The following is a 19,800-nucleotide window of genomic DNA, read 5'->3' on the forward strand; positions in this document are numbered from 1 at the left end:
CTTTAAATAGGTTCAACTTAATATTATTGCTTTCAACTAATCTAATACAGTTATGTGGAACCTATTGACAAAATACATTTAATTAAAGTCAACGGTTCAGCTTTCCAATGTATCAAAAGGAGAGATCTAGGGAAGTAATTCACTTCTTAAAGACCGTAGAAGTAGAAGAAGAAGAAGGAGAAGAAGAAGAAGAAGAAGAAGAAGAAGAAGAAGAAGAAGAAGAAGAAGAAGAAGAAGGAGATGCTTCCCCTTCTCTCCCAGTTCACTTCGCACCCTGCTCCCTCACAGGCCTAAAGGAATTGTTGGACACAATATCGTCATTGTAAAAGATGGTCCAGTGCATCCTGAAGGAAATAAAATAAATCTGTCTTCTCGACCTGGAGTTCTGGAAGCCCCGCCCACCTCGTGGTGTTGTGATCGACAGGGGCCTGCAGCAGACAGACAGGGTTCATGTTTGAGAGCCACAAACACACATGCTAATCCAGGTTTACCATTGTTCTCATTCACTGTTTCACTGCTCCATTCTTCATTTGTATTATTATTTAAATTAAGTCTAATCTCTGATCAATTTATTGCCCACAAATAAAAAAATGGAATATATTGATTCAGAACACATGTTGTGAATATAATATAATATATTGGTAACAGATTGTTAACCATTCAAGTTTTGGTTTGGTTTTCTTAATTAGGCTACATAAATCTAAAATCCGTGAGTCAATCAGAGCTTTTCTATACTCCATTTATTATTTATCTAATAACAATTGTTTTTAACCAGCTTAATTTCTTCTTCCTGATTCAACATTCAAAGGCTTTAACATTATATGCACAGTAGTTACAGTGTAGTTATGGCAATGCAAAACCCCGAGAGCCTCCAACAATACAACACATTATATATGGGACATAAAAAAATGGTACAAAATGAAACAGAGTATAATGAAGGGAGGCTGTGGCTCAGTGTGCTGGACTTCGAATCAGGGGATAGCAAGTTCGAGTTTGGGGTTGTCCACAGTACTGAATGTATGTAAGTTGCTTTGGATAAAAGCGTCTAACAAATGACATGTAATGAAGTAGAATAAAGGGTAACATGTTCAGTCTGTCTTCAGAGGTGACTTGCCTGTACAGAGACCCAAAACAGAAACACAACTGAATTTATGCAGTGTGTGTGCATGTGCTTTTTTTTAAATGTATTTTACCATTGTAATCTAGCTAGTAATTCCCTTTTTTTTTAAAAATGTAACAGTAACCTGATAACGTCCCTTTTTAAGTAAATGTAATTGAATACGGTGAACTTTTATGTATCCTGATTACATAATCCTGTGACATGTAATCGTCTACTCCTCATCCCTGGTTTTTGGTTACACAGGTATGGTCGCTTTAGGCTTCATCCTCATGAACAGCCCTATGTCATAATGATGATATGTGTGTGTGAAGTTTTATACTATTAGCAAGATTGTCATTTGAACATTTGAGCTGTGTGGCTAAGTGAAGGCTCATTAGTGTGTGTGTCTATAGACTGTTGTATGTGTGTAGTTTTGTGTATGCTATGATTGGGGTACTACTAGTCAGTTTTGAAGGTTTCACACACCTTAAAACTCAGTATTCAGATTGACTACTTATTGTTCATTTAGGGTGCTGTAGAGCTCACAGTCAGAGCTACCTTCAACAAGCTGAACGGACCACAGCTTCCCCAAAGTGAACACAGAACATCAGCTGGCTGCTGTGTAATTGTTTAGGGAGCGCTTCATTTGAAATGCAGCAGCGTGTCACATTTTATACAAAGACTCTGAACGCCTTATTTTCACAATAGGTCATCTGTTGTACATTTTTCTCTGCATCAGACTGACAGAGCTCAGTAATATTAGGAGACGGCTGCTCAGGGTTTCACAAATGGGACTTGTGCAGGCATGTATCAAACAAGAGTTTAATATCAACAATTTAATGTACATTTATTACACATTTTAAATAAATATTCCATCCTTAACATTTTTGTACACATCCTCAAATAAAAATATATTTATATATGTATAAAAACACTCATTCAGGGGGCAACAGAAACACAGAGGGTGAGGGGCAGTGGCGGGGGGCTGGGGTTCCTTTCTCATCAACACAACAGTCCGCAGAGGAAACCCGTGATTATCAAACGTAGCTGCCGCATTGTTCAATCAACAGGAAGGGGTCAGGGGGCACGTGGCACTACTGCAGTGCGTCGGCAGGCCTTCAAGTACCTGTGCATCTAAAAACTAAGTCTGGAGTACAAAAATAGATTTCTCACATTGTTGTCTATGTACAGTTTTTCTGACTTGGAGAGAAATATAAAAACCACTCGCCTACATATGAAGCTATAGTTATGCTCAGTATAAAAGGGGGAGGGCCGAGTGGGGGCAGTATGTGCCCCCTCCTCAATGCTCCGAGTAGCGTGTGCGTTTAGTCCTTTGGTTGAATGGGTAGTGGATGAAGTCAAAGGGCCGGTGGTGGCTGGTGAGGGCAGGCTGCACCCCCTTCGGCAGCCGCTTCATGAAGTGGACCTCGCGCTGGTGCTGGCGCGTCCGTGAGCCTTTCCGTGGTCGCCCGCGGCGCGTGAACGCCATGTACCAGCTCTCATAGCGCGCATTCCTCAGAGCTGTGTAGTTGTTCTCCAGCATGATCTCCGTGAAGATACAGTCCCGGCCCTGCCCGCTGTTCTGCACACACACAGAGAGAAACACAGTCAGAGGGGTGTTTACAGAACATTACAGAGGCTTACATTCAGGGCAGATCAGAGAGGGGGTGCTTCAGCCCCCGTCCAGCAGCCCTGTGGCTCTGCTCCATGAAGCCGCTCTACCGCTTTGCACTCCTCTTGCATTTGTGGTTACATTGAACCGTGCAGGTCAGCTTCACTCTACTAACCATCAGCAGATCTTTAAACACACAACTGCAGCTCAGGTTGGGATAAGAGCATAGCAGGAACACTGCCTCAGAGATCAGTGTTCAGTAAGGGCAGCTGACACACTGAGCCTACTGTCACAAGCATTGTGTTAAAAATAGGCACGATACACCCAACAAACTAGCAACTCACCATCAAACACATTCACACCAACACACACATGCAATCACACACACACTAGCACAGAAACACACCAGGAGGCCAGGAGGGCTGTTACTGGGCCATCAGCTCCGGGCAGATGGTGTTAGAGGCAGGGTGCTAGGTGGAGGGGAGTGATCGAGAGAGTGTGTGTGTTTGTGCGCGCGGGTGTGTGTGTATGCGCGCGTCTGTATGTTTGTGCCTGTGCGTGCACGCACGTGTGTGTGCGCATGCGTGTGTATGTGTGTGCCCGTGTGTGTGTTTGTGCCCGTTCGTGTGTATGTGTGTGTGTGCGTGTGTGTGTGTGTGCGCGTGTGTGTGTGTGCGCGTGCGTGAGTGTGTGTTCGTGCGTGCGTACCTGTGCGTGTGTGTGTGTGTGTGTGTGTGTGTGTGTGTGTGTGTGTGTGTGTGTGTGTGTGTGTGTGTGTGTGTGTGTGTGTGTGTGTGTGTGTGTGTGTGTGTGTGTGTGTGTGTGTGTGCGTGTGTTTAAGGCTGGCAGCTCTGTTTATTAGCCTTCACAGTGAGATACATACTCACATGGGCACAACATTAGGGAAACACAACAAACAACACATCTAAGCCCTAACCTTACATTGACTTTCACATCAATATAAATAAAACAATGAGCCTCTAAACTCGAGTGAGTAATATGGGTAGAGGCTTCACTATGTAAAATGTGTTAATATGATTCCATCTTTTGGGCTTTTTTCTCTTTCAATGAAATGTATGATAGATGAAATCACTATTCATATTTCCAATGTTGTGGTTTAACACATTATGGGTGATTCTAGGTGAGGAATCATTTAATGGGCAGTGATATCCAATTGCACTCAGTGGAAAAGTAATATGCAGTAATATGCTATATTTACTGCAAACACACAGCTCTTCCACTAGCTACATATCAACCGAAACCATATATTTTCACTGTGCACAAAACGTTGTGAAACAGAGCTAATGACATACTGAAGCCTAATGGAAGATTTGGATTTCTCTGACACCTTGAGCTTTTCCAGAAAACACAGTAATAAAACTCTCACTCCTTTGCTTCATTTGTCCTCACCTTGCCAATGAGCTTTCCCCTCTTGTTCATGCAGATGTAGAAGCCTGTCTCAGCGCCCTTGATGCGTACTCGGCTCCCAAAGGTGTCCGTTTCCACAACCAGCTTAGCTAAAGAAATCAAACCAAAAGAGTTCTGTTAGGTCAAAGCAGAGCGAGTGAGTGACTTGCATGTATGCAGACATAAAAGCGTGAACAAAACACACACACACACACACACACACACACACACACACACACACACACACACACACACACACACACACACACACACACACACACACACACACACACACACACACACACACACACACACACACACACACACACACACCTTGAAGGACCATTCCTGGGGATTTATGCAAGCTGAAATGCTTGCAGAATGATAAAACCACGTGTCTCTCGATTCTTTTAAAGCTGAAGAGGCGATCCTGGCAGGACCATCAAGATTTATTTTTAAGTAAATATACATTGACCTGACAAACAGAGCTCCATGTCTCTGTGTCCCTCAGTGGGACAGAAAGACACAGGACACGTGGACAGCTAACGGAGCAAGAGAAAATACTGTGATTATTCTGCTTTTGCAAAATAACATATATGTATATCAGTGTGCAGAATACAATGTGTTACACTGCACTGATCTGACATGCTCCCAAGTTTTCTCCAGAACATTAAAAGCAGATAACCTTTTATTAAACACCATTGTTATGCTTATTGGCTCATATCAATTGTTTCATTGCCTGGACCACAGGGTTATTAAGGTCAAACACTGAATATAACCACCTCAAGGTTTTGGTCAGACACACACACACACACACACACACACACACACACACACACACACACACACACACACACACACACACACACAGACAGACAGACAGACAGACAGACAGACAGACAGACAGACAGACAGACAGACAGACAGACAGACAGACAGACAGACAGACAGACAGACAGACAGACAGACAGACAGACAGACAGACACACACACACACACACACACACACACACACACACACACACACACACACACACACACAGGGGCTATGCTGGAAATGTTCAGAGGAGAAAGATTACTTCTAATGTCTCTTCAAGACCTGTGGGTCTCTAGAGGATAGCCCCCAGCACCATCTACAACACACACACACACACACACACACACACACACACACACACACACACACACACACACACACACACACACACACACACACACACACAAACAAACAAACAAACAAACAAACAAACACACAGAGCACTGAAATGTCATTAGTAAAAAGTAAAAGTTAATCAAAACAGTAAAAGTCAAATATGGATAACATAGAAAAAAAGGAAGTGTAGAAGTAACCGACACATTAGTCCTGTTTAACAAAGACATTTTTTTGTTAAATACTATAAAATTGCCGACCACAGGCGAAATGTATAAACCCTCGAGCCTGAAGTGTCCACGCAATGAGAGGACAATTAAAGAGATTTTATTCAGGTCAGGAGTGGAGGTAAAAGAGAAAAATAATACCTTTTGCATTTTTGGAATATTTCAAAAACGTATTTTGCTTAACTATACAAATATTTTTTAAAGAACACATTTTAAAAATAAAAAGTGATCCAGTTGAACTCTTACCGTGTACGTCTCCATCCTCCGCCATGGCGTTGATCTTCTTGTTGGGCAGGACCTGCACGTGCTTGCCGCTCGTGCGGCTGTACAGCTGGTAGATCCGGATCAGCCGGCGGCTCACGCGGTCCGTCAGTTTGCTCTGCTCGCTTACATGCTGCGTGAAATTAGGCGGGGACTGATTGGTTACCTGTCAGAAATTAGATGTCATCACAGTAATCAGTATGTGTACACGAGCCATATGAATGTATTCCATACGACATGACACTAAACTGAGATGGAAATAAACTAAGCTACGATAGTGAGAGTCTGCAGGTTGACACACAGGGAGGATGTTGTTGTTTTCCCCGCGTGACAAATGTAACAAGTTCCTGAGGCCGCTACCAAACACAATGAACAGCTTCTGGAGGCCCGCGCGCTGATTACAGGCTGGGCGTCCGCCGCAGAGCGCACTGTGTGGATGTGGGTCTCTGCGCTGCGGTGGGAGGACTGTTGCTGACGGAAACATTGGCTCTGGTGACTCTAAGCCCCACGACATTTATCACTGGATTCGCAAACATTTCCCTGGCCCGTCTGTGCCCGGGCGCATCGTGCCAGGCCCGGTGTGTTCAGCAGCAACCTGCCAGCATACTGCTCTATCATATATACTGCTGTATCATATATTGTGCTGATGTCTATCCTCACCATATGCTTTAAATATTTCAAATAAAATTGCCCTAAAAAAAGGAAGATTGTAAAACATGCATATGAAAAGAAAATGAAGTAACATACCTGAGCATAGTAGCACAATGCAAATAAGTGTAGACATCTGAAAAATAAGAAGACAAAATACAAGTTAGTTCGCACCATGAACAGTGCAAACGTGAAGTGTGGAGCTGCGAGAGGAGAGGCACTCACAGGTAGCTCAGTCCGGATGGGAGGGCTCTCATGATGGATGGAGGTGAAAAGCTCTTCCAGTATATTTTCACCAGGATCCTCTCAGAGCTGCTTTCGTTACTGATCAAACTCTCAAGATCCGAGACTCCGAAATCCACAGTTAGGTCAGAGGTGCTGACGGAGAGGACACATCCCTCAGAGGATAAATGGCCATGAGAGGCTCCGCGCTGCAGGCTGGGTGCACTTGCAGGAGCGGAGCTGCGCGGTTAAGTTTGGGGGGAACTGCGGAGAGTTGGTCTGGGCTGTGCGGCGGAACCTCGCTGCTCTACGGCCCTCAGGTGTGTGTGCTCTCGCTGTAGAGCAGGCTGTAGATAGATGCTGCTCCGCTGGGTTGTGGCAGGATTGCAGGCTCCTCTGTCTGTTCATCCCACACCGCTCCACTGTCAATCCTACACACTCCCGGTTAAAGCTGGCAGGCTGATCTGCTAAGAACAAGCCCCCTTTTCTGAGGAACAAAAGCGTCCAGCCCCTGAGCCCGCTACCCCCTCCCTCCCATTGATTTAAAACATCTCCACCTGAGGAGCGCGCACACTGCAGGGGGAGAGGGTGAGGAGGAGCCGGCTGCAGCAGCAGCTTTTTGGGAGTCTAAAGATGAGTGAGGAGGATACAGTTAGAGATCACCTCCTCCCTACCCTGCAGCTTTGTGTATTGACGGAGAAAAGTGTGAGACATATTAAAAGGATTACAGGCGATTAGCGTTTTTACGCCCCCCCCCCCCCCCCCCCCTCCCGTCATTTGATAAAGAGAAGGGGTTTAAGTGAAGTGCAGAGACAAACAGGCTTTAAAGACTTAAAAGAAAATGTGTATAAAGGAAAGCTGAAACATGCTGATGGGTAGTTTGGGACATTCACACCTCTGTTTCTGAAAGGAGAGCTGCACATTCATTATCCACTAACCGCGCCCTTTAATAAAGAAGAGCCATCATCAGTTAGACTTTATTGATTGTTTGACCATTAATTACAGTGCTCAGTATCGGCCCATCAGGAAAACAGAAACCCAGCACGGTGTGATTCATACAGGTCATAATCTGAGCGGAGAGGCTGCCTGTTGTGAAGGAGCAGTCTCCCTAGACATTACTCTCAAGGAGCACATCAACGTTTATTCAGAGGGCCGCAGATCTTAATACTGTCTGTTGACTTGAAACATCTAATACCTCATTCACACCAACGAAAATCCGGTTCAAGCTCCGTGCTAGAGCTTTTCAGGTTCAGAACAGGTTCTTCGGTTTAGCTCCGGCTCTTTTCACACTGCCCAGAGTCCGACTGGTGCTGCGTCATTGCGTAATCGTTTGCGTCATGACGTAACCGTTTGCGTGCCTGCTCCCACTCTCCCTCTTCAACCTCTAAATCTACAAAATGCAGTATTTCCGTGCTTTCTCCTCAATGATATCCCCAAACAGCATTTGGAGCAACTATTTATGCTCTACATGATATTTGTCATATTTATTTGATTATATATTTCGAAATCACCTTGCGGGTAATAAAGGGGACTTTATGGTTGTGTAGCTGAATAAAAGCTGCCATAATGTTGACTGTGATGTGTTACATTACTTTTACACAGTGGTGAGCTAATAACCCCTCGCAGTACTGGAGTTGACTTTGTGGTGCCCACAGTATTGAAAGATGACAGCTCAACAGCATTTCTGTCCGTGTCACTCTGGATAAAGCACGACGCATGGGAAACCATTGGAACTATTACTTCTGAAGAGATTTGTTCACAATTTGGTCCATTTCTATTTATTTAATAGCCCCCCCCCTCCCTAACCCTACCCTGTTCCTACCCCTCATACCTTGATTACACCTCTCTCTCCATCAGTCCTGCTCTACATTCCAACATGCAGCCATCTGCCTCCCCCCATCCTCCCCTCTCCATCACCTCTCTCTCTTCCCTTTACCTCGGTGGGCTGTGTCAGTATGCTTCATATAAATTAGTTTGTAGGACCACTTCAAAGAGCTTTTGTTGTGAATGTCCACACTGGTAAATCAGCTGATCCTGCTTCCTTACACTGTCCCCAGAACGGCAGGCCAACCGGGCACAGTGGCAGCCACTCTCTTCTTGGAGGTATACTTCCTCATCATCATCCTTATCTTTCTTTCTTTCTGTCCTGCTTTGTGTTGTCTTTGGTCTGGGCTGTTACATAATGGCAATGAATCTCCATTCTTCAGTGGGGATGTTTGCAGACAGAAGTGGAGGGTCCAGGGTGTGCATTCAATTGATGCTTCTCTGAAGGGTAGACTCCACAAAAATGGAAGACATGTATCCTTCAGCTCTTGCTAATATGCCTTGAAAGCAAATCATTTGAAAATATATAGTTTTTAAAATAATGTTATTATAATTATTATTATTATTATTATAAGAAACATTTTTGTTAATTCATTAAATGTTTTAAGTATTTAATAAACACAACAAGATTATATGTTATGAGGCGCATATAACCACATTCATTTAGCAGTGTGTACCCAGAATGCAGGAGGACTGCATGCTAACCGGACTTCCTCTGTGTAGTACTCGGGGGCGCATAAGTGTTAAGACAGAATAGGCTTGTGTACAGTGTAAATTACAAACGTTATAAGGAGGAGATGGTCTGTCCCTCCCTTACATGCAACAAGTATTGCAAGTGTGAGTCATGCTTTAGCAACCTGGGGGATCCACAAAGATCGTAGGGGGGGCGCCAGGCCTCAGTAATAAAAAATAAAAAATCAAGTTCGTAGCTATTATAGGCATAAAAAGACAGAAATGTATAATTCTTTCTTTAAAAAACCAGGCTTGTCTGGATAAGCACATTTTAAAAATTGTCCATGCCGGTTTCAGTTGTATTATTTGTCACAGTTGCTCCGATCAGATCGGTCTCCTCCATTTTGTAGATTATTTACGACTTTTGAATCCACATAAACACAACGTCAAAATCCCTTTCTGAATCGTTTCCACTTGCGCCGTCCTTTAATTTCTTCATACAGCGGGAATCCAAATGAATTAATCCTAAATCCAATAACCATCAAAGTCACTCCAATAGTGCTCCTTAATTACACTTTCGTCAACCTTTAACAAAATACTTCACATTCCTCCTGTTTGTGACAGTAGTTGTAGCATTTTTGAGACTTTGAAACCTCAATTACCGCTGATGCCCCCCCCCCCCCCCTTGTGTGTGTGTGTGTGTGTGGGGGGGCAACTTCCAACAGGAGTAATTTGGGGGGGCTCTTGGGAAAAAAGGTTGGGAACCCCTGCTTTAGATGAAGAAATACACTTCAGTTTCTTCAGTTTTTCTGCTCCCCTTGGATGAGCTGCTGTATCACATGGAAGGGTACATACAGCATGGAAGGAGACGACTCTCACTTTGAGGAGCCAGGAAGGTGTAGCTGGCTGAACGGACAGTAGGTGACCCACAGCTGCTTGGCTAGTGGTACTCATTCTACATGTGACCTGCTCTACACAACACATTATATATTATAATTTATAATAATACGAATAATTCATTACATTTATTTAGCGCTTTTCCAAGTTCTCAAAGCGCTATACATCAACATGTAATACATCAATACTGTGCACAATACCCACAGGAACAAATTAGACACAATGGCATGTTGACTGCAGTGCGGTCAAGGCAGGATTGGAGCTGGTGTTCATCAGCCCTCCTGACCTGAGGATCAACACAATGCCCACTGCGCCACACCCTTTATGAGTTGTATAAACAGTTGGAAAGAAGAGATTATTAGCTTTCAAATGAAATCCTTTCAAACTATATCACATAGTATGATGAAAGTTATGAAAAAATCACTTATGATATAAAGGCCTTCAAAGTTTGCTTTACAATGTTTTTTGTTTTAGGAGGGGGCTTCATATGAAGGCACCGGAAGATAATAAAGACACATATCGCAAATGAGCATGTAATGTGTTAAAATCGGCTTATCCACGTCTACACTGGAAAAAATTATAAGTTGAATTTATGAATGATTTATGTTAACACATTTCACATAACTGTATTGGGTTAGTTGACAGAAATAATATTAAGTTGAAACTATTTTTATTTAAAGGGGACCTATCATGCAAAATGCACTCTTGTACGTCTTTTATGCATGAATATGTGTTCCCGGTGTGTCAGGGAACTCACCAAGTGTCAGAAAACAGAACCTTCTCTCTTTTCCTCCATACCCAAATCTCTAAAAAAGGGTCTGTAATGGATCTGATACAGACTGATCCAGATTTGAATTATTTTCTAAGTCACAAAAGTGGTGCTCCGCTTAGTGGTCAATTCTCCACCTATCAGGGGAATGAGGGGTTGGGCCACGGCCGGCCATTGCCTCTCGAAAGCGCAGGAGACGCTGTAGTACATATGCCAGGCCTGTAAGTGGCGCTGTAGTCTGCCATAAAAGCAGCGAAGAAGACTTCCTGCGCATGGTTGCCATGGTTGCCCTTCTGTTTATTCTCCGCTGTGGCTCTTTTTCTCCCTCCCCGAGGCAAGCGTTTGCGCCTCCTGCTTTAAAACAAATGAATAATGACTTTATATGATCATATGCAAGGGATAATTTGCAGCGACGCGGTCATTATGGGGAAAACAACACCGGCAGGCTGATCAGGAGCCGGACGCGAAGCGGAGGGATCTAGATCGGCATGAATGTGTTATTATCCCGCTTATTACATGGCCACATTCTCAACAAAGTAACGATATGACTCCCAATATTAATTGAAATGCTTTTATGGATTTAGAAAATGATTTTATTGATTTAAAAAATAGTTGTATTGATTTAAATTGAAATGCATCCGCTGAGAAAAATAGTCCGTTGTTACTGTTTGAACTAATGTAGCAACGGCAGGAACTGCTTCAATAACGTTTTTGAGGAGCTTTTTGATTACAGATTTGAAAACATCGTTGCTTGCTTTAAAAGTAGCACAATTCATTATGTCAAACCTCGGAAAGTATCTAGATATCCCTGCCCTAATGCCAAAGTAACTGGCAACTGAATATGTGTCGCCGTTTGATGTCTATGTCTGGACCGCTGCGTAAAAAGGAGGGTTTCTGCCCCGTTGCTTCTCTTCTTACTTCTATAAGAATAAAACACGGAGGATGGAGATCTCTTTTTCTCCCCCTCTTCTGACAGTCCAGCAGCTGATCTAAAAGCATGCTCCCCTCTCCTGCAGGGGTGAGTGGTCAGCTGCAACTCACAGAATCAGACCCCTGCAAAAACAGGGCTGGAAAGAGCAAATAGAGCGAAATGAGGCATGGCTAAAATGCAGGATCTGTTTGGTATTTAGAAAAAAAAACTATATTTATATACTTTGTATAGGTATGGCCCTATAATATATTGTTCAAATATAGCATGATATGTCCCCTTTAAACTTAATATTATAGCTGTTAAGTAACCTGAAATCTGTTGATATAATACATTTAATTAAAGTAAACTTTTCAGTTTATTCAATTTATAGATATATGGTTATAAAAAGACATCGGGAAAGAGACATCAATTATTTTGAGGTAAATGAAATTCAAGCACTCTCTTACTTATTCATGAAAATAAATGCATGTGTTAGTGTTTGTGATGCTCTTCCAGTCAGTGGCTGTCATGGTTGGAGGCAATAGGACCCCCATAGTGACTCAGACACACACACTCATCTAATTACACACCAAGAACTGCACAATGCCCCAACCCACAGTGTAAACAGAGCTGGACTGTGACTCTGACCTGGTGGCACAGGCTCGCTTTTTTGGTGCAGAGGTCTAGAGTCTCTGAAGAGCTTCACATGTGTTCCGTGACTGGAGCTGGTTCTACACACACACACACACACACACACACACACACACACACACACACACACACACACACACACACACACACACACACACACACACACACACACACACACACACACACACACACACACACACACACACACACACACACACTCCATGATGCTAGCTGTGCTCTCCACCAACTCCCTTTCTTCATTAGATGAGAAGATGTAGAAGGTTAGCCTGCATCCATTCTGTCCTCTTATTATGGAAGACAGCAATACAATGACAAAACTTAAAAACTTAACACGTTAATTAAACTTTTTGTAACCATGTTTCCGTTCTTGTTTCCAGCTGCTTTGTTTCAGCTTGTTTTCTTATTTTCAGTGCAATTTTATTGAGTTCATAAATCTGTTATTTATATGACTAAAATCAGAACTCTAAAGGGGCTTTTAAATCTGCACATCATACGACACATACAGTAAAGAGAATCAAGGTGACAAACTAATATATAAAGTGTAAACATGAATGTAGAAGGGATCCTGGATGATGTTATCGGGGTGGTGTCTTAATTTTAGGAAAAAGGTGTCACAATTCTTGTGTTCACGTTTTTAGTTTTGTGTGTCTGGCAGTGGGTGTTTTTCTGTTCTCCTTGTCATGTTTTCCTCCCTGTGTATTGTCTGGTCTTTCTCCCTGTGTTTCCTCTCTGTCGTTAGTTTCCCTGGTGTGTCTAATTTCCTGATTGTTTTCACCTGTCACCCCTTGTGTGTCTCCTGTGCTCATCAGCGTCAGCCCCGCCCCTGATTGTTTTCACCTGTGTCTTGTTGTCATGTGTTTAAATTCCCCTGTCTCCCAGTGTTCAGTGTCAGTTTGTGTTGTCTATTGCCATGGTCAGGTCCATGCCCTTTTGGTCAGGTCTTGATAGTTTTGTTCCTCACTACGTGAGCGTTTTCATTTTGTTCTCCAATTTATCATCTCAGCTAGAGATTTGATAGTGACCATTTTTTGTTGTTCATTTTGCTGTATCTTGGAAAAAAAAAGTATCTTCCAAATACTTTACCTCTATCTCCCGGGTCGTGCAATTGGGTCCTACATCCTAAGTGCCTGAGTTCTTAACAAAAGGTGCACAGCATTTCAAGGAGATATGAAACCAGAGAGAACGCAAGCACTAATAAATAATATTAATATAAATATAATATATATAAAAATGGTGTTGTCTTTATTGCTACCCCCTTCCCCCTCAATGTATAGTGTTGGTCCACAGTGCAAACGTATTAGTTTAACAAAATCCGCATCTAAAATTGTGGCATAGATACGTTATTTCCCCCTGTGCAATTCCAGTCTCACATCTCATAATAAAATAATACTTTATTTCGAGTGTGCTTGCTTTTCTCTTTGAAAGTCATCACATAACGGCATTGTAATACACGGTTCGGCTGCATTAACTATTACATATCTGCCGTAGTTCTCTATTTATAGAGCCCTCATGAGAAGACTTCTAGACAAACATGACGAACTGCCGCCAACACTGAAAACGTGACGTGGATCATAAATATATCAGCAATTAAACAACATCTTACATTTCTTTTCACACGATACGTCTCCTTGCAGTATCAACACTAATTCGGCTGACTTTTATATTTGATCCAATTGGTAGATAGGCTGTATTTACACCATAAAGGTGCACAGCTGATATAAAGGGTCACCTAGTGGTTAAAGCATGTTATTGAATTTCATTATTTTTATTATTAGATATTAATAGGATCCCTATAAAGTATATTCATTACTCGTTATTCTCTACTAATAGTTAATTAAAGACTGTATATAATGACTATTTTGCACATCCCTTTCAAGATTTCAAGATTTTCTAAGGTTTATTAATATATCATATTCACAAACGGTGTAGTTATGCAATGAATTAAAAACTTGGGTCGCAGGTTCCTCAATAGTGCATTACAAGACATCTATCAATATTTGTGAATACCTCCAGCAATGTTAACTATGTTGAAGCACTTATTTTTAACTGATATTATAAATATGTATTATACTTATAAGATGTACGTAGATATTTAATCTCCGGCCTTGTCAGGTATTGAAGAATCAGTAAATAAAGAACACAGAATTATGAAATATAAAACACAGAATTTGTGTGATTATACTAAATGATTTACAAATAAACACCACTGCATATTTACAGTTGTTACACATGCTGATGTAACGCAAATGTTTCCAGCTTGGGATCAATAAAGTATATCTTATCTTAAGGTTGATCGATGGCTACTGCCACATTTGCAAAATTTGCCTCTGAACCTTGACAAGTGCATGTTTCAGGATTATCAATTAACAACAGGAGGGGTCACAAACATAAGACCAGCTGTTAAATAAAGCTCTTCTGACCTTAGCTGGCATGTGGGTATACTGTATATATTAATGCTGCCCATTATGGGCACAATCAATTTAAACCCATGTATTAATTATATGTTTTAAACTTGAGTGTTTCCTATCCCCTAAACCTCCAGGGATGTACACAGTTTAATACTGGCAACTTCTTATTATGGGACATACGAAAACGTCTTTTAAAACTACAACTCTCAGTATAGGCCTGTGACAAACAGCCAAAAAGGGCTTTAGTTTTCGAGATACCCCTCCCGGAGTTAGGACAAAACACAACTTACTTTTTCCTCATCTCTAAGGCCTCTGCAACTTCAACATTAGTGCAGAGAAAATGCAGGCCTAAAATGCAATAGAACTACTAACAAAGTAGTAGTTGGACATCAGCTCGTCGCGGGCGATGTTGGTGGTCACAAACTGATCCACTAACAACTGCAACACCTTGATTTTACTCTCAAGAGGACCATAAGGATACTCATCCACTTCCTGATAGGGCAGAACGTGATGGTACTCCCGGTCGCTCTCGCAGTACGCGCGCAAAACCTCCGGCCACGTCATGTCGTCGATAAAATACAGAGTGGAGTTGACGCTGTCTTTGAGGTCGGCGGGGGCAAACGTGGTGTTGGAGGTGTCTTCTTCACGTAGGATGACCTTAAAGAGGGCAATATGTGTCTCTGCTCACATTGTTTATCGACGGCCCAGCAACTCAAGCTTATGCTCCTCATAACAGCAAGTCATTCAGCTCTGTAGAGAATCAAGAAGTTATACTACAGTATTTGACTCCACCTGCTTTATCTGCATCTCATTGCCTACGTGGGTTTCTTCACAAACTGACAGGTAAATCATTGCCAATATTTTTGGACTGTGAAAAGATGGGACCTTGTCAAATAAAATGGCTAATTAGCTTACTGGAAAGTGACCTAGCTTAATGTTTCATTAATGTAACAGCCTGTCCAGTAGCCTATATTCACAATAGACTGTGTCTCCTGGCTTAATTAGTATCACTGGTAACAATACTGTAAATAGAGCCTAACAAAAATAGTTTAAGTACAACATAGATACTGTACAAATTCTGAAGTGTATCTTTTTTCTTTTTTTTCAATTTTATCAGAATGGAGAGTGATGTACAAACAGTGGATCCAAATCGTTGTATCATCTGTGGTAAACATTTTGAAAAAGGGAAGAAACAAGATCCATATGTCAAAAATCCTACAGCAGAAGGCCTCCAACGTATACTAAATGTTGCTCAACAGAGAGATGATGATGTTCATAAAACTCTCTCTCCATATACAGATGATATACTTTCGTTTAAAATAAAGGTATCATATCATCGATCATGTAGAGCAAACTACTCCAGTAAGACCAATATCAGTGAGCAACAAGTTGCAAAGGTTGAAAGTGAGACGATACCTGCATCAGTCTCTTCAAGAAGCCCGGCTCCGCATCTTAGAAAATAACTCAGCTACAGTAAAGCCCATGTTAGCAGGTGCGGACCGGCAAAAGGTAGCTCCTCTTAGCCATCCCCCGGCAACTCCCGAGCAGCAGGGAGATTGGGTGACTGTTCAGAAGGGGCATAACGCGAAACCCGCAGGTCCCCACCAACCCGTTCACGTATCTAACAGATATTCCCCACTCAGCGAGACACCCGCTGAGAAGCCAACTCTGGTTATTGGTAGCTCTATTATGAGACACGTGAATTTAGAGACCGAAGCGTCCACAGTCACATGCATTCCGGGGGCCAGAGCGGGCGACGTTGAGGCGCATCTTAGACTGCTGGCTAAAAATAAACGTAAATACAGTAGGATTGTTATTCACGTCGGTGGTAATGATGTTCGTTTACGCCAATCAGAATGCACCAAACTTAATGTGGCGTCGGTGTTTAGTTATGCTAAAACAATGTCGGACACCGTAATCTTCTCTGGTCCCCTCCCCAATCTGATCAATGATGACATGTATAGCCGCATGTCATCATTTCAGCGCTGGTTGTCTTGGTGGTGCCCAGCAAACAATGTGGGCTTCGTGAATAATTGGACAGCCTTCTGGGGAAAACCTGGTCTGATAAAGAGAGACGGCATTCATCCTACTTTGGAAGGTGCAAATCTCATTTCGGCAAACATTTCAGGGCTTTGTGGACTTAATCCATGACAAACTGGAGTTGAGACCAGGAGGCAGAGTCGCAGTCTTACACGCTTCTCTGCGCTCTCTCCTAGGCAGTCATCCATAGGAATCCCGAACCCAATAAAATACCCAATATTAACGGTGTGTGTGACTGCCCAAGGACAATTTAAGGTAAAACCTAATAGAGGTGTCATACATAATAACCTAATAAAAGTAAATGTAACAACTACTACAGTGCAACAAAACAGGAAGATTAAATGTGGTCTCTTAAACATAAGATCTCTAGCATCTAAGGCAATATTGGTAAATGATTTAATATCAGATTATAATATTGATATATGCTGTCTCACTGAAACTTGGTTGAGACATGAAGAATATGTCAGCATAAGTGAGGCCACTCCACCCAGCCATATCAATACTCATATTGCCCGAGGCACGGGCCGAGGAGGTGGTGTTGCAGCAATCTTTGACTCAAGTTTACTTATCAATACTAAACAAAAATGTAATTATACCTCCTTTGAAAGCCTCATTTTCAGTCTTACGCATCCGACCTGGAAAACTTTGCAGCCAATCTTATTTGTTACAGTGTACCGTGCACCAGGTCCTTATTCAGAATTCTTATCAGAATTCTCTGAGTTTCTATCAACTTTGGTACTTAAAACAGATAAAGTAATTATCGTAGGTGACTTTAATATTCATGTTGACGATGATAAAAATAGCCTTACTGTTGCATTTAACTCTATATTAGATTATGTTGGTTTCTGTCAGAGTGTAAATAAACCAACCCACTGCTATAATCACACTCTTGACCTTGTTCTGACTTATGGTATTGAAATTGAGCAACTATTAGTCGAACCGCATAATCCTGCTTTATCCGACCATTTCTTAGTAACTTTTGAAGTACTGTTACTAGACTACAAAGCATGAGTCAAAAGCTCCTGCAGCAGAAACCTATCTGTTAATGCTATAGCCAAATTTAAGGAAGAGATTCCACCAATACTTAACTCGATAGCATGTCTGCATGTAGGGGAGGAAACTTATACAAAATGTACACCACCCCAAATTGATCATGTTGTTGATAGTGCTACAGATGCGCTGCTGAAAAAGAAGAAAATAAAACAACATAGATTAGCTCCATGGCATAATGCCGAAACCCACAAAATAAAGCAAAAGTCGAGACAACTTGAAAGGATATGGCGTTCCACTAAACTTGAAGAATCTCGTTTAATTTGGCATATTACTCTCAATGAATATAAGAAAGCACTGCGTAAAGCGAGAGCAGCCTACTACTCTTCATTAATAGATGAGAATAAGAATAATGCAAGATTTTTTTTCAGAACTGTAGCCAGGCTGACATAGAGCCACAGCTCGACTGAGCCTTCTATTCCCATAGCACTCAGTAGTAAGGATTTTATGTGCTTTTTTAACAAAAAAGTTACTCTTAGAAACAAAATCAATGACCTCTTGCCTTTGACCATTATAGTGTTATCAACAGCTCCCGGAAACGTAAGTTCTAATATTACACTAGATAGTAAACTAGAATGCTTTTCAGCCATAAACCTTGAACAATTAAATTCAATGATTCTCTCTTCTAAACCATCAACGTGTATCTTAGACCCGATTCCAACTAAGCTGTTAAAATAAGTTTTTCCATTAATTAGCACTTCTTTATTAAATATTATGAATATGTCTTTATTATCAGGCTATGTTCCACAATCCTTCAAAGTAGCAGTGATAAAACCGCTTCTTAAAAAGCACAACCTCGATCCAGAGGTTTTAGCCAACTATAGACCTATTTCTAATCTTCCGTTCCTCTCAAAAATTCTTGAGAAAGCAGTCGCAAAACAGCTGTGTGATTACTTAAAAAAATATGATTTATTTGAAAATTTTCAGTCTGGCTTTAGAACACAACATAGCACAGAGACAGCTCTGGTTAAAGTCACAAATGACATTCTAATAGCCTCTGACAAGGGACTTTTCTCTATTCTTGTCTTGCTCGATCTTAGTGCTGCATTTGATACTATCGACCATGATATCCTATTGCAAAGACTAGAGCACTTAGTTGGCATACAGGGAACTGCTTTAGGCTGGTTTAGGTCCTATCTATCTGAACGCTCTCAGTTTGTACGTGTCAACGATGAATCTTCCATGCAAACCAAAGTTAGCCATGGAGTGCCACAGGGCTCAGTGCTTGGACCTATTTTGTTCACACTATATATGCTTCCGTTAGGCAATATTATAAGGAATCATTCTGTAAACTTTCATTGTTATGCGGATGATACTCAACTATATTTATCAATCAAGCCTGATGAAATTAATCATCTAAATAAAATTCAAGACTGCCTCAAGGACTTAAAAACGTGGATGACCTTAAAGTTTTTTATGTTAAACACGACCAAAACTGAAGTTATTGTACTTGGCCCGAAGAATCTACGAAACAAATTATCTAAAGATATATTAAGTATGGATGGCATTAATTTGGCCTCCAGTGAGACTGTAAGGAATCTTGGTGTTATATTTGATCAGGATTTATCCTTTAACGCCCACATAAAATCAATTTCAAGGACCGCCTACTTCCATCTACGTAACATTGCAAAAATCAGGCATATCTTGCCTCAAAACGATGCAGAGAAACTAGTCCATGCATTTGTTACTTCAAGGCTGGATTATTGTAACTCCTTATTATCAGGGTGTACCAAGAAGTCAGTCAAGTCGCTTCAGCTCATTCAAAATGCTGCAGCTCGTGTACTAACCAGAGTTAGGAAAAGGGACCACATTACTCCTGTTCTGGCTGCCTTACACTGGCTCCCTATAGAACACAGGATAGAATTTAAAATTATTCTTCTCGCCTACAATGCCCTTAATGGGCAGGCGCCATCTTACCTTAAAGAACTCGTT

At 41.7% G+C, this 19,800-nt stretch overlaps 1 protein-coding gene across 2 annotated transcripts; it reads right to left on the minus strand.

Annotated features, from left to right (window-relative positions):
• Window positions 1-1,907: 1,907 nt before the first annotated feature.
• On the minus strand, window positions 1,908-7,228 carry fgf8a (fibroblast growth factor 8a). Of its 2 annotated transcripts, none has more exons than XM_079686556.1 (5): window positions 6,630-7,228; window positions 6,504-6,540; window positions 5,742-5,889; window positions 4,122-4,228; window positions 1,908-2,681 (listed from the first exon to the last, which is right to left on the minus strand). In XM_079686556.1, the coding sequence occupies exons 1-5, from the start codon at window positions 6,659-6,661 to the stop codon at window positions 2,400-2,402; spliced, it is 606 nt and encodes a 201-aa protein (XP_079542682.1). In that variant the 5' UTR covers window positions 6,662-7,228; the 3' UTR covers window positions 1,908-2,399. The 2 variants fall into 2 exon arrangements, with proteins under 2 accessions (XP_079542682.1, XP_079542681.1); XM_079686555.1 differs by having other exon boundaries at window positions 5,742-5,922; window positions 6,630-7,225.
• Between the last annotated feature and the right edge of the window lie 12,572 nt (window positions 7,229-19,800).

The sequence above is a fragment of the Notothenia rossii genome, assembly GCF_949606895.1.
Source record: "Notothenia rossii genome assembly, chromosome: 6".
NCBI classification, from domain to species: domain Eukaryota; kingdom Metazoa; phylum Chordata; class Actinopteri; order Perciformes; family Nototheniidae; genus Notothenia; species Notothenia rossii.